At 49.2% G+C, this 15337-nt stretch overlaps 1 protein-coding gene across 2 annotated transcripts in view; it reads left to right on the plus strand.

The window, feature by feature from the left end:
- DAXX (death domain associated protein) overlaps positions 1-13244 on the plus strand; it is a 47723-nt gene extending 34479 nt beyond the window's left edge. For both annotated transcript variants that reach the window (XM_066581303.1, XM_066581304.1), the window contains exons 7-8: positions 11591-11705; positions 11823-13244. In XM_066581303.1, coding sequence (XP_066437400.1) covers positions 11591-11705; positions 11823-11876 — 169 coding nt within the window. In that variant the 3' untranslated portion in view covers positions 11877-13244. The remainder of the gene's footprint in view (positions 1-11590; positions 11706-11822) is intronic.
- Positions 13245-15337: the final 2093 nt, after the last annotated feature.

Below are 15337 nucleotides of genomic sequence, written 5' to 3' on the forward strand. Positions count from 1 at the left end.
GTGTCACCGCTCCCCAGTCAAGGCTGAGTTGGCGGGAGCACTGTAAAAGGATGGTGAGGGAGTACGTAGCCGATCGCACGACCGTCCTCCGTGACGCCTCTGCCACCTACAACTACTGGGTGTCGAAGCTGGACACGTGGCCTGAACTCGCGCTGTATGCCCTGGAGGTGCTTGCTTGTCCTGCGGCTAGCGTCCTGTCAGAGAGGGTGTTTAGTGCAGCTGGGGGAATCATCACAGATAAGCGTACCCGCCTGTCAACCGACAGTGCCGACAGGCTTACACTCATCAAGATGAACAAAGCCTGGATTTCCCCAGACTTCTCTTCTCCACCAGCGGACAGCAGCGATACCTAAGCAATACGTAGGCTGCACCCGCGGATGGAAGCATCGTTCTCTATCACCATCCAAAACGGGGACCTTTTTGCTTCATCAATCTGTGTATAATATTCCTCCTCCTCCTCCTGCTCCTCCTCCTGAAACCTCACATAATCACGCTGAACGGGCAATTTTTCTTAGGCCCACAAGGCTCAGTCATATGACTTTAGTAAACAATTTTTATATGTTTCAATGCTCATTAAAGCGTTGAAACTTTCACCTGAACCAATTTTTATTTTAACTGGGCTGCCTCCAGGCCTAGTTACCAATTAAGCCACATTAACCAAAGCGATTAATGGGTTTCACCTGCCCTCTTGGTTGGGCATGGGCAATTTTTCTGAGGTACATTAGTACTGTTGGTACACCAATTTTTTTGGGCCCTCGCCTACAGTGTAATCCAATTAATTTTTATGGGCTTCGCCTGCACTCATGGTACAGCAAGGTGTGTGGGGTTGGCCTACACTTTTGCTACATAAACATATTACCAGTCTGGGCCAAAGCCCACCTGTATTGTATGTGACGTTAGCTCTGCTGAGCAGGGCACTGCAATGGGATATATTTATGTACCGCCAGTGGGTTCCAGGGAGCCACCCATGCCGTGGGTCCACAGGGACTTCACATTAGGGAGTTGTACTTGCCAGTGTCTATGTATTAAAAACCCCGGTCAGACTGGGGCATGCAGTGTGGGCTGAAGACCACCTGCATTAAACCTGACGTTACCTCAGCTGTGATGGGCACTGCAGTGGGATTTATTTATGTACCGCCGGTGGGTTCCAGGGAGCCACCAATGCTGTGGGTCCACAGGGACTTCACAATAGGGAGTTGTACGTGCCTGTGTCTACTTATAAAAAAAACCCAGTCTGACTGGGGCATGCAGTGTGGGCCGAAGCCCACCTGCATTTAATCTGACGTTAGCTCTGCTGTCCAGGGCACTGCAATGGGATACATTTATGTACAGCCAGTGGGTTCCAGGGAGCCACCCATGCTGTGGGTGCACACGGAATTCTCATTGCGGAGTTGTACCTGCCTGTGACTATTTATAAAAAACCCCGGTCTGACTGGGGCATGCAGACACCTTGACAGAATGAATAGTATGTGGCACATGGGTTCCCCATTGTTATGCCCACGTGTGCAGCTCCTGATGGCGGTGGCACAGGATTGGATTTCTCATTGCTTCTGTACAGCATTGTGGGCTATCGCCCCACCCCTTTTAAAGAGGGTCGCTGCCTGGCCGTGCCAACCCTCTGCAGTGTGTGCCTCCGGTTCCTCCTCATGGCAGACGCACTTATAAATAGAGGGTGGTGTGGCTATGAGGCCAGCGTGTGGCATGAGTGCAGCTGAAGGCTGCGCAGGGACACTTTGGTGTGCGCTGCGGACACTGGGTCGTGTGAGGTGGGGGGGGGGGGGGTTGGGCAGCAGATTCATTCAAAAACTGTGAAGTCAGAAAAGTCATCGTACCCCTAGATAAATTCGTTAAGGGGTCTACTTTTTAAAATAGGGTCACTTGTGGGCGTTCTCCATCATTTTGGTCACTCAATGGCTCTACAAGTGGGCAATAAGGCCTAAATCTCCTTCAAGCAAAATTTCTGTTCCGAAAGCCACCCGTTGCTCCTTTCATTTTGGGCCCCATTGTGCATCCAGACGTAAGATTAGGGCCACAATGGGTATGTTTCTGAGCACGGGACAAACAGGGGTATCCATTCTGGGGTGCAAATCCTCATTTTCATGTGTACTATAGAAAAAAGTCCTGTCTTTAAAATGACAAATTTGCAAAAATTTGAAATTTTAGTTTTTCTTTTCTAAATTGCATTGACTCCTGAAAAAAAACTGTGGGGTCAAAATACTAATGACACCCCTCAGTGAATACGTTAAGGGGTGTAGTTTTTAAAATGGGGTCACTTGTGGGGGTATCTATCATTTTGACTCCTATGAGCCTTTCCAATCTTGGCTTGATGTAGGAAAACAAAGTGTTCCTCAAAATGCTGAAAAGTAATGTTAAATTTGTACGTCTCCTACGAAAGTTTTTCCAATGTGCGCCCAAAATAAAGTAAACGGATGTAAATATATATCTTAGCAAAAATTTCTATATTATGTTTGCACATATTTGAGATATTGCAGTTGGAAATGTGAAAAAAATGACGATTTTTTTTTTCAAAATTTTCCAAATTTTGGCGCTTTTAATAAATAAACACAAATTCTATCGGTCTTTTTTTTCCGCCTAAATGAAGTACAACATGTGGCGAAAAAACAATGTCAGAATCGCTTGGATATGCAAAACCTTTCTGGTGTTTTTCCATGTTAAAGTGACACATGTCAGATTTGCAAAATTTGGCCTGGCCATCAAGGCGCAAACAGGCTTGGTCACTAAGGGGTTAATGTGGTTAGATTATAGGTATGTATACCTCTGATAGTACATTTATTTTGTGTGCTGTTGCCATTTTTGGTTTCTGCTTCTACTGTATGTTGCAGCCATGGTTTAACGTGCACCTATATATTTCTATTGAGATATATTTCCATTGGGTAGTGCTGACCTATTTTATCCTTTTTTTTCTTTTTTTTTTTGCTGCTTTTTATGTAGTCTGATGTGTTCATGAGGACTACAGCGCCACCCGTATCCGCAGGCTTAACGGTGATCTCCTTGTTGTCTTTGAGTACATAGATGACCCTTCTTTCCTGCATATTGATATTAAATGCTTCTCTCTCCTGCTTGTCCGGTATAGTAGATTGCACCTCGTGCCTAAAGGAGTCTATATTTATCCAATATGGAGTTGCAGCCAGTGGGGGGTGTCCGATCAGACTTCTAATGTAATGTGAGGAACTGCAAGACTTGCTAACATATATGGACAGCAGACAGGATACGGATTTCCAACACACAGCAGGACTATAAGATCCCGGGGACATTCACATGTTCCACGTCTGATGTTGTGTGCCTAATCATGGGCAGTAAATGTCCTGTTGGTGGCCTTTATGTTGGAGAAACAGGACAAAAACTGAGAGCATGGATGAGATCTTACCGACACTCAGTTGGAGAGAAAAAATGGAATTACCAGTGGCAATACATTTTTGTGGTCACAGACATAGCATTGAGCAGATGAGTTATCATACTGAAGGGCAACTTCAAGTCACAGCGTCACAGAAGAATTTAGGAGTATAAGTTTATGGCCATGTTTGATACCCTCAAGAATAGAATGAACCCAGCCTGGGATTCTTGCATAAGTGGGGAATATGAAAGGTCGGAAGGAGGTCAAGAGGGATGTCCTCTTCCCAATCATTTTTTGTTTTTTCTCATAAAAATTCAGAAATTAATTGTAAGAATGTTTCCATCCAATAGGTGGTGCTGTTGAGGTAGTATTTCTATCTTCGTATGTGTGCATTAGAGATAACCAACACAGAACTGTCGAATTCTTCAGCTCAGTGAACTGATTTAGTGTTTTGTCTCTCTGCTCAGACTGTCTTGTGTTATTTTAAGTCTCAAATTTCTGTGTGTGAACATTTATTTAGATCAAGAGGGGTGTCCACCCTCCCCTCTGCATCTGTATGTTATAATTATGTGCTGTACAAACTAGTTTCATGCATTAGCCTGATGAAGGGGGTGATATCCCAAAAGCTCGCTGTAACATCATGTATTTTTGTAAGCCATTCAAAGGTTTCATATCTACAGGATTATGTAGTTTCTTTTGCTGAGAGCAATCACGCTTTACTGTCTGACACGGTACCAAAATCTTTTTTTCTCGTCTGTTATCATTGGGGGACACAGCTCTGACCTTGGGTATAGCTTCTGCCACTAGGAGGCGACACTAAGCACAAAAGTGTTAACTCCTCCCACTAGCTATACCCCTCCTGCAAGCAGCATGCTAGCTCAGTTTTTAGCTTAGTGTCTAGGAGGCAGGACTGTCTCTCCTGCTGAGACTATTTTTTATTTATTTTTATCAGTTTTTTCTCCGGAAGGCCAGGGCATAACGGGGAGGCAGGACTCTCCCCGTTAACCCACCGAGGGCGGCGAACAGAGGTGATATGTAGCCCTCTGTCTGCTGGGCCCCCTCTGAAGAAAAGGAGGCACACTCGGCCACCAAACTGAGTGTGACCCGCCAGCCATAGAGCCCCCCTTATTTATGGTCCGGCATCCACTGCCTCACCAAAGGCAGGCGATGATGGGGAGAAGCTCTGCTGGAGCCTGGGAGCCACCCTACCTCAGGAAGGGAGGTAAGTATGTGGGTTTATTTTGTTATTGCCACCCGATGTGCGCTGCTTGCTATGCCGCCTGCTGCGCTACTTGTTTCCCGTTGCTCTGCTTGTTAGCTGCGCTGCTAGTTATGCCGCCTGCTGCGCTGTTACAGGGCGACTGCGGCTTATGCACCCGCACCACCAATGTTTATGCTGCGCCCGCGGCTGTGTGGTGGGCGCCCGCGGCTGTGGCGTGACGGCCGTTTGGTCGGCGCCCGCAGCTTATATGCCGTGGCGGTATGGTGGGCGGCCTTTTTTAAACTTGGCGCGGTTGTGGCCGCGACTGATGTGCTGCCGGCGGCCGCCCGCTTCCAGGACGGCTGCGGCTTATGCACTTCCGGCCGCACTCGGCCACAGCTGGTGTGTTGCCGGTCGCCCGCGGCCATTTTGTTGGCCGCCCGTACTGTCCCCTCCGCGGCTGCTGTGAGCGGCCGTGGCTGTTGTGCTGCCGGCCGCCGGCGGCCACTTCAGCGGCCGTGGCGGATGTGCCGCTGGCCGCCCGTGATGTCTTCCCCCCGCGGCTGATGTGCCGCCGGCCGGCCGCGCCTTTGGGTGACGGCCGCGGCTCATGTGCGACCAGCCGCCCGCAGCTGATGGCACGGCCCCCCCGCGGCTTGCGCTGCCGGCCGGCCGCGGCTGAGGTTGCCGCGGACCCGGCGCGTGCCTGCTGCTCGTTTCGTGCAGGGGCTCCTAGCACCGTCGGCCGGGCATGCAGATGCCAAGCTGGCGTTTGAATTTTCCCCGCCAAGCGGGCGTTTGAATTTTTCCGCCGAGCGGACACCTGGATTTTCCCGCCGAGCGGGCGCCTGGATTTTCCCGCCGAGCAGGCGACTACCCTGTGGCGCCCCTCTTTCCGTAGCGCCGCCCGGTGCACGCATAGCGCCGCACAGCCGGTTTGCCGGCCCCACTCTCCGTGTCGGCGCAGGGACATTTTAAAATCGCCTCCAAAGCGGCCACGCTCTCGGCGCCACGCGCAGCAGAACAGGCCACACGATTTTTAGAGGTTGTGCACCAGCATCGCCCCCTACAGCAGCGTTGGTCACATGTTTCCTGCGTGCGTTGCCGCCGGTCAGGACGGGTGGTGGATAACCGTGTCGCACGGCCACTATTGCCTTGCTGCTGAACAGATTGCGTAGCTCGCGACGTTCGGGCGTTTGATTGCCATAAGCTGGCGTATAATGCTACTGTGCGACCCGCTTTGCCCGCAAGCAGCAGCTGACCACTCCTTACGCAATCCTCTCAGCGAAACGGAGGTTGCCGGGACCCCTTCCGTACTACACACAGACTATCGGTGGCTCCCTGGTCGCTGATAGCGCCCCTATTACCCCTTCCATACAGAAGGAATACCGCACAGCTACCCATATCTGCTCCGGACCGGGTTGAGCGTTGCCTGACGGAAGCTCCCCCATTGCCCCCCTGCAGTTCCCTGAAGCCAGCAGTACCGCGGTGTCTAATTCCAGGATGACACGTGGACAGGGCGGCCAGAGCCACATGCCAGGTGCGCTCTCGCTACAGCTCTATATATACTGACAACAGTGTGCGAACTCTTGTCAGCATTACTCGGGGCTCGCTGACTGGATTCATCGTTCCCCATGTCTCCGTATCGGGTTGAGCCTTACATGTCGGCAGCTCCCCTGTGGTTCCCCCCCGCGGTCACATGTACCATAGTGCAGCTGCCACAACAAGCAAAACCATGGTCACATCATTCCCTGCATCCCCAATGAGTAATAAGACCTCCCCTCTGTGGCCACTATAGTAATAGGACCCCTCTTGCAAATACTGTGTGCCCCCTGTGGTAATGCTGAGAGTACTTGCTATAACGTACACTTGCAGGACCTGACTGTGTCGCGTAGCCTGACCTCACTCAGAATCTAGTACCCGCTGGAGCGGAGGGAGGAGTGAGGTTAGGCTGCGCTACGTACGGTTCTACGTGTGTGCATTGTTCTAGCAGGTACTCTCGGTTCTGCCAGACTAGGGAGAGGGGTGCACAAAGTGGCCGGCCCTAAACATGTGCTCAGCCTTGTCTATTCCAATAAGTTCCGCACCGTGGGACCTTTCCGCTTCAAAACCAGCTGTCCTCTCGAACGCAGAGGTAGAAGACAGCATAGGGTGCAATGAGAGAAGTATTTCTACGTCCCTTGTGTTGTACTCGCAGGCAACTCACATTTTGCTTCCACAACTTCTTTCGGGGCATTTTTGGAAACCAAGAATGTAATGTTCCTGATCTTAGGCTGACGGCTAGATGTACAAGCGAGAGGACCACTGTCGGGGTCTGAACTGGAGACCCCCCCTTGTCACAGGCAGTGGCTTATTTTCAATTAGCTGTTTTTATGCAGTTCTTGCCACAGTGAAACTCCCATTGGGCGGAGTAGGACTCCATGTGGGATTGTTTTATGCAGTTTTAATGACGTGCCCACGTTTGTTGCCAAAGCTTTATTACACACCATCTTGTCTTATCCCTTTGTGTGCTGATTCTCTTCCTCTGGGGAAGCCATTCACTGGCGTACTATGACTGGTGGTGCCGTTGGTTCATCTCATGGGTGGTGTTAGCGCTGTTAAGCAGTTTCAGTGTAATAAGCATGAAGCTCTCCTCCAGCGCAGATGACTGCAATGTCTCCTACAAAGAGAGGGAAGCGCAGCGGGCATCAGATGTTTGCACTGCCAGTAATTCTCTATACCATCTCACAGAAGTGTCAGAACATTATAATCTATTGGTAAGAGGAAAGTGAGATGTTCAAAGACGCCCCAGTAATTCTGGTAACATCTGCGGCCGTTTCCGCCCAATCAAAGTAGAAAGCTCAAAATGAAGGCTTGGCGGATTAGTTACATGACAACCGCAGGGGAGCCCCACAATCCCCATTGACTTGGATCCAGTGCTGTCGCATTGTAGGCTACACCATTAACTCGTGGCAACGGCTTCGAACAGAACCCCCATTGCAGATGTGATCAGAGCCCGCATGTGACTGGGTTGTGATGGATACATTTCCTGATATTGGTACAAGGTGTCACAGCAGCTTCGGGTACAATACGGGTGACAAAGATAACCCAGTGACATTACTGATGACATGCAGTCATGCTCTACAGCGCCAGCTATTGGACGCTAGCATTCCTGCAAGTCAGGTGGTGCTGCAGAGCATTGTTCCATCTCCATTGCGCATTACATTTTCCCAGAGGAGCACGCATGGCCCTACATGTCCTCACCTCTGAGGTCCTCTCTCCGCAAGAAGACACGACCCTCCCAGACCACTTCTATTAGCGAGGGATGTCTTTAGCCGCATGACCTGTGTTGGAGGTAATATTTTCCAATGAGTGATCTTCGAGAGATGAGCCGAGGAGCGTAATAAGGTTCTTGATGGGAACAATCCATTTTCTGTAGTCCATGTAACTCTTGGAGCTAATACAAGGGGCTTAATATATCTAGAAATCCCTTTAATCTGACATCCAATAATCTACAAAGTCTGATAATCCGGCACTTGGCATACAGTTTTGAAGACTTAAGTAACAAGAAGCAATTCAAGAAACTCTTTCAAATACCCCAATTTCGACCAAGTGCAATACATGTACGACACTTGGTCCTGGGCTTTAACCCCTTCCCGCTGCAGGGCGTAAATTTACGCCCTGGCAGCCTGGTACTTCCCGCAACAGGACGTAAACTAACCTGCCATCCCGCAGCGGGAGCCGGCTGTCAGTCACAGCCGGCGTCCCGCTGCAACAGCGGAGGGGCATCGGAGATGCGCCCCCCGCTGTTAACCCCTTCCCTGCCGCGATCTAAGTAGATCGCGGCAGGGAAACAGTTCACAGAGGGAGCGGACTCCCTCTGTGTCTCCGGCCGGAACTTGCGATGTCATCGCGAGAGCCCGGCCTGTCACCATGGCAACAGGACGCCAGACACTGGCGTCCTGTATTGCCTATGCCTACGATCGCTGTATAAGTGATAAGCCATGGCAGAGCAGTGGCTCTGCCATATCTTATAACAGCGATCATCAGGGCAGTGGTTAAAGTCCCTCAGAGGGACACAAATGTTGTAAGAAAAACAAAGATTAAAAAAATGTTAAAAAAAGTAAAAAAACATTTTTAATGCTTTTTCTCAGATTAGCGTAAAAAAAATAAAACCCCAAATATTTGGTATTGTCGCATCTGTAACGACGCGTACAATAAGTTGCACATGCTTTTGACTGTGCACGGAAAAAAACACTTAAAAAAACGCAAAAAAACATGCGAAATGCTAATTTTTTGCATTTTGCCTCACTAAAAACGCAATAAGTGATCAAAAAAGCCGTATGTACCCCAAAATGGTACCAGTAAAAACTACAGCTCGTCTCGCAAAAAATAAGCCCTCACAGAGCGCCGTACATAGAAAAATAAGAAAGTTACAGGACTTTGAATGCAGCGATTTAGAATAGAAAAAAGATTTTAAAAAAAAAGGGTTTTTATTGCAGAAAAGTGGGAAAACCTAAAAAAAATGTAAGAATTTTGGTATCGTTGTAACCGTACCGACCCGCAGAAAAAATGTAGTGTCATTTATGCTGCATGATTAACGCTGTAAAAAAAAAATAAAAAAATCTATGGCAAAATTGATGCGTTTTCTCTCCCTGCTATCATAAAAAAAATAAAAAAAGTTCTACAATATAGTCTATGTACCCAAAAGTGGCACCGATAAAAACTACAGTTCGCCACGCAAAAAACAAGCCCCCATATGGCCGCGTCGACGGAAAAATAAAAAAGTTATGACTTTTGATAAACGGAGAAGAAAATCTGCCAAAAATTGTCGCGTCCTTAAGCCCAAAATAGGCCATGTCATGAAGGGGTTAAACTCGTGTCGTTTTAAATGTACGGCGTAGGTTTAACGCTGCAGTCTAGCAGGGGCAGGTGGGGCGCTCGGCCATCAGACCACCAGGGACCCCACGGAGGAGAAAGAGCTTTATAACCCCTCGGCCTTCGTGGCACTCAGTGAGCGCTGTGTAGTGGATAGAGGAAGTGCCAGAGTGTTCATCACGTACGGATGCCCCAGTTACAGCAGAAAGCTGCAAAATAAGACCCCATGGATGTTCTAAAAATATAATGAAGTATAAATGTTAGGGGAAAAAAGAAGGAAAAGCCCACAGCAATGTAAAACGCCGCCGTAGGCGCCCTGTAATCCCAGGCTATACACATTATATATCTGCCCGTTAAGGCCTCCCTCACACAGGCGTTTTTGTACAGCGTTTAGTGCTGCGTACTCGGCCCCCACTCATTCCCATGGGGCTGCTCACACAAGGCTGAGCACACAGGTTCCCAGCGCTGCGTACTCGGCTCCCACTCATTCCCATGGGGCTGCTCACACAAGGCTGAGCACACAGGTTCCCAGCGCTGCGTACTCGGCCCCCACTCATTCCCATGGGGCTGCTCACACAAGGCTGAGCACACAGGTTCCCAGTGCTGCGTACTCGGCTCCCACTCATTCCCATGGGGCTGCTCACACAAGGCTGAGCACACAGGTTTCCAGCGCTGTGTACTAGGCTCCCACTCATTTCCATGGGGCGGCTCACACAAGGCTGAGCACACAGGTTCCCAGCCCTGCGTACTCGGCCCCCACTCATTCCCATGGGGCTGCTCACACAAGGCTGAGCACACAGGTTCCCAGCGCTGCGTACTCGGCTCCCACTCATTCCCATGGGGCTGCTCACACAAGGCTGAGCACACAGGTTCCCAGCGCTGCGTACTCGGCCCCCACTCATTCCCATGGGGCTGCTCACACAAGGCTGAGCACACAGGTTCCCAGCGCTGCGTACTCGGCTCCCACTCATTCCCATGGGGCTGCTCACACAAGGCTGAGCACACAGGTTCCCAGCCCTGCGTACTCGGCCCCCACTCATTCCCATGGGGCTGCTCACACAAGGCTGAGCACACAGGTTCCCAGCGCTGCGTACTCGGCTCCCACTCATTCCCATGGGGCTGCTCACACAAGGCTGAGCACACAGGTTCCCAGCGCTGCGTACTCGGCCCCCACTCATTCCCATGGGGCTGCTCACACAAGGCTGAGCACACAGGTTCCCAGTGCTGCGTACTCGGCTCCCACTCATTCCCATGGGGCTGCTCACACAAGGCTGAGCACACAGGTTCCCAGCGCTGCGTACTCGGCTCCCACTCATTCCCATGGGGCTGCTCACACAAGGCTGAGCACACAGGTTCCCAGCGCTGCGTACTAGGCTCCCACTCATTCCCATGGGGCTGCTCACACAAGGCTGGGCACACAGGTTCCCAGCGTTGCGTACTCGGCCCCCACTCATTTCCATGGGGCTGCTCACACAAGGCTGAGTACACAGGGTTCCCAACGCGGCGTTCTGACAGCGTTGCATGTTCTCCTCTTGGCCGTTTTCAGCTGTGTGTCTCCCATTGAAATGAATGGGCTGAAATCGCGGCACATCTTTGTACTTCGTGTTTATAGTGTTACACGCAGGCTGCTGCGCCGGCAGGGCTGAAGAAAAGATTCCAGCTCCCTTGGCTGCATTATCAGCTGTGCTGAAAACGCTGTCAAAACGCACGCCAACGTTACTGAAAACAGTAAACACAGCGTTGAAAAACACCTGTGTGAGGGAGGCCTTACAGTAAAATCAAAGAACTACAAATACTTTTTTTTTTTATCTGTTACCCCTAATATAAAAAAATAAAAATCTGAAAAAAATTCAGTGAAAGCAGCTTTTGGAAAACAACCCTCTGTTCAGTAAAGTAATACAGCTAACATAATTTTGGTAGCTGAAGGGGAAAAAAACTGGGCTGTTAAACCACCACTGGGGTGAAATCACTGAAGTATCTGGTCGTTCAGGACTTGAAACACACTTCATTAAGAGTTCTCCACAAATAGGCTATGTAGTCTATGACCATCTGATAATCTGGCACCAATCGGGCGTCATGGTCTCTGGATTAAAGGGATGTGTGTGTTGGCTGGTCTTGCGCGATCTGCGGGTATTTACCGGGTATATTGCTACTAAACTCGTGTTTTGCCCCGGCAGCTCTTTCACGGCTCTGGCTAGCTCCTCGGACTGTGATAGTGATGATGATGATGATACTCCGGGCCTGATGATGACTTGCAGCCCACGGGAGACCCCAATCAAGAGGACCAGAAAGGTGCGGTGTAAGGGGCGCAGCAGAGAATGGGTTGTATTGTTGGGGGTCCTTGCAGTGTTACTAATATTCTCTTCTCTCCCCCATCTTTGTCCCCCGTACCTCTCCTTTCCCTTCCAGGCTCACGTCTTCACGCAGTGCGATCCAGATGAAGTGATTGTCCTCTCCGATTAACGCCTGTGCGCAGCACGTTAGAGAGCGGTGTCTGGGACCACGGGGGGCTACATGGTGTGTTGTGTCTGGATATTAGGATAATAGCAGCCGCCGAATGCTAACGATATTGAGGTGGACATTTGGGGGTGTAGGTGTGATGGACTGGGGGTGTACATATGCTCCCCATTGTATTAGTTGTGGGGACTGGGAGCTCAGGGCAAGTCATCCGTACGGGTCCACACAGCGTCTCTATGTACAGTGCCGCTTTACCGGCACCCTGCCACTATTGTGAAATAACGGAAACCACATCACATGAAGAAAACTTTGGTCTCCGTTAGACTAATTAAGGGTGTAATCCAAGGGTTCCACCAACATCTGCAAAAGGGGTATTTAGACGAAAGCCTGATTGGAAGCATTGACTTTAAAGAGGTATTCTAGGAGATCAGCAAAATGTCTGCAATTAGGTGGGTTGATGAAAGGAGGGGATGGAGACTTACCTCACGCTATTTGCTACTTACAGTGTGGCTTTTCCATGTGACACCTGTTGCAACCATCACTCAGTGGATGGAAGTGGGGGGCCGGAGATCTGCGCAGACCGCCTGCCTCACAGTAAACTGTCTGTGGAAGAGCGGCGGCCTGATTACAGGCGCTGATTGTCTTGGATTTTTATGTCGGTAGAAACTGAACGACAAACAAATGATGATTGGTGGTTCAGTTGCTGCCAGCGTTTACACTGAGCGATGATTGTCCAGATCTCTGCAATCCAGTGAGAATCTGAGCGATCGTCGTTCAGTGTAAAAGGGCCGTAAGGATTTCACACGCTGCCGACTGCAGGTATTTTGTTGATCTTAGTCTGCTCCTTTTAACCCTTTCCAATCCACTGTCTAACGTCTAAAGACGTCCTGATTGAAGGCTATACAGCTGCGACGTTGGAAGACGTCCGGCAGGGTATTCTTACTGTATATTACTGGCCGCTCTGTTGCTGGGGGCCTCTCCAGCATGTCCTATATCGCAGTACTGGCTCTATCCAGCAGATGGTGCTATTGTATAATGACAGAAAGAGAAAAACCCCTAGGAAGCCCTGAAGCCAAAATTGGATTGCAAAGGCTTAAAGTCAATCGTTCCATTCGCGTTTGCGACTAAATGCCATTTTCATCGATTCAGATGGACCCGGGGAGAAAGCCACAGCGTACACAAAGATGCCATGTGCACCCCGCATTAGCAGGAGGCTCTCTGGGTAAGATTGTATACAATGTTTTTGTTGGGGTGGATATGACTTGAATATTCCCTTTTATCTCCCGGGGACTTTGGATATCTTCTCCCATATATACCTTCTTTATTTTTGTTTTGTAAAAACAACTTTGAGAATAAATCTTTTTCTTACTTGTGTCTCCGATCTCTTCTGCTCAGGTTCATTGTTGTAGTCTTGCCTGGTAATTATATAAACAGTAAAAGGATTTGCACTGAAAGCACTGGCCCCTTAACAAATAATGCAGGAGAAACCATAGAAGATGATGGGGGTGGGGGGCAAATCTATTGAATAGTTTTTTCTCAAGTGTATTCACGAATGAAAAAGAAATGTCACACGAGATGCAGGGAAATAAAACGAACCCCCCACTAAATATTGCATGCCTAACACAGGAGGAAGTGCAGAGCTGGTTAAAGAGGATTAAAGGGGTTGTCCCGCGCCGAAACGGGTTTTTTTTTTTTTCCAACACCCCCCCCCCCCCCCCCCGTTCGGTGCGAGACAACCCCGATGCAGGGGTTAAAAAAGAACACCGGAGAGTGCTTACCTGAATCCCCGCGCTCCGGTGACTTCTTACTTACCTGCTGAAGATGGCCGCCGGGATCTTCTCTCTCGGTGGACCGCAGGGCTTCTGTGCGGTCCATTGCCGATTCCAGCCTCCTGATTGGCTGGAATCGGCACGTGACGGGGCGGAGCTACACGGAGCCGGCATCCTGCATGAGCGGCCCCATTGAAGAAAGAAGAAGACCCGGACTGCGCGCAAGCACGGCTAATTTGGCCATTAGGCGCCGAAAATTAGACGGCACCATGGAGACGAGGACGCCAGCAACGGAGCAGGTAAGTGAAAAACTTCTTATAACTTCTGTATGGCTCATAATTAATGCACAATGTACATTACAAAGTGCATTAATATGGCCATACAGAAGTGTATAGACCCACTTGCTGCCTCGGGACAACCCCTTTAAAATCAATAAATCACAGGGCCCAGATAGAATACACCCAAGGGTTCTAAGGGAACTAAGTGATGTGATAGCTAGACCGCTGTTTCTTATATTTATTGACACTATCAAGACCGAGGTCGTACCACTGGATTGGCACATTGCCGGTGTGGTTCCAAAAGAGAGCCTGGTAACTGTTACAGGCCGGTAAGTCTCACTTCAATAACTGGAAAAATATTCGAGGGGTTTCTGAGATGTGCCATCCTAGAATACCTCAAGGAGAACAATGGAATAACTCCTCACCAGCATGGATTCATGAAGGGTCGATCGTGTCAGACCAATCCGATCAGCTTCTACAATGAAGTAAGTTCTAGGCTGGACCTGGGAGAGTCTATCGATCTCGTATATCTGGATTTCTCTAAAAATTTAACACCATGCCGCATAATAGGCTGATTATATAAAATGAGACAGTCGACTAGATTTAACTAGAGCAATCAATGCCAGTCAGCTGCTGCAAAAGCTAATAAAGTCTTGGGGTGCATTAAAAGAGGTATAGGGGCGAGGGACGAGAGGCTGAACTAGATGCACTCAATGTTGATCCAGGAATTATTCTTATGTCTTATAAGACATTGTCTTCATTCACCCTAACCTACTATGTTCAGTAATGCTGTCAGCTCATGACCAGCGTGGTTGCATTAAACATTTAGCTGTCTAAATTCAACGATGGTGCCCTCTGCTTTAGCTGCTCGGCGCTGGTTGGCGATCATCATGGATTCATCCAATAGCCATTGCGGTTGTTTTTGCTTTTTTTTTTTTTTTTTTTAAGGGGATGATTTATTCAGCTGTTTTCAGTGTGATGGATTTGATTTCTCCGATAATTCGTTAGGGTCTTTTCTGATGGTGTTCAGAGGTTATTTACTTTGACTGCACATTGTGAAGGGATGTTGTCTACATCGAAACTGCGTATTGCTGGTGACCTTTTTGATTGTGCTGAATTGGACCTTGATTTTTTTGTGACTAGGAGCTGATGATCGGAGCCAGTCTGCACCGGGAAGTGTTCTCACGGCCAGAATTGAGCTTCTCCAACGCAGTTGACATGGGAAGTAGTCGATTTAATTTTAATGCCCGCCCTTTGAGGCCATCCATGTGTACGAACAGCGTTTCAGCTGCTCAAAGCATGTGTTTATGATCAATGGAGTTTTCTGTGCAACATTGGACCATACGGGCGCCTGCATTATTCTGCTCACCCAAACTGAATTTACCAACGACTGGTCGGTCTTCTCCAGAGACTATTTTTG

The sequence above is a fragment of the Eleutherodactylus coqui genome, chromosome 10 (assembly GCF_035609145.1).
Source record: "Eleutherodactylus coqui strain aEleCoq1 chromosome 10, aEleCoq1.hap1, whole genome shotgun sequence".
NCBI lineage: Eukaryota > Metazoa > Chordata > Amphibia > Anura > Eleutherodactylidae > Eleutherodactylus > Eleutherodactylus coqui.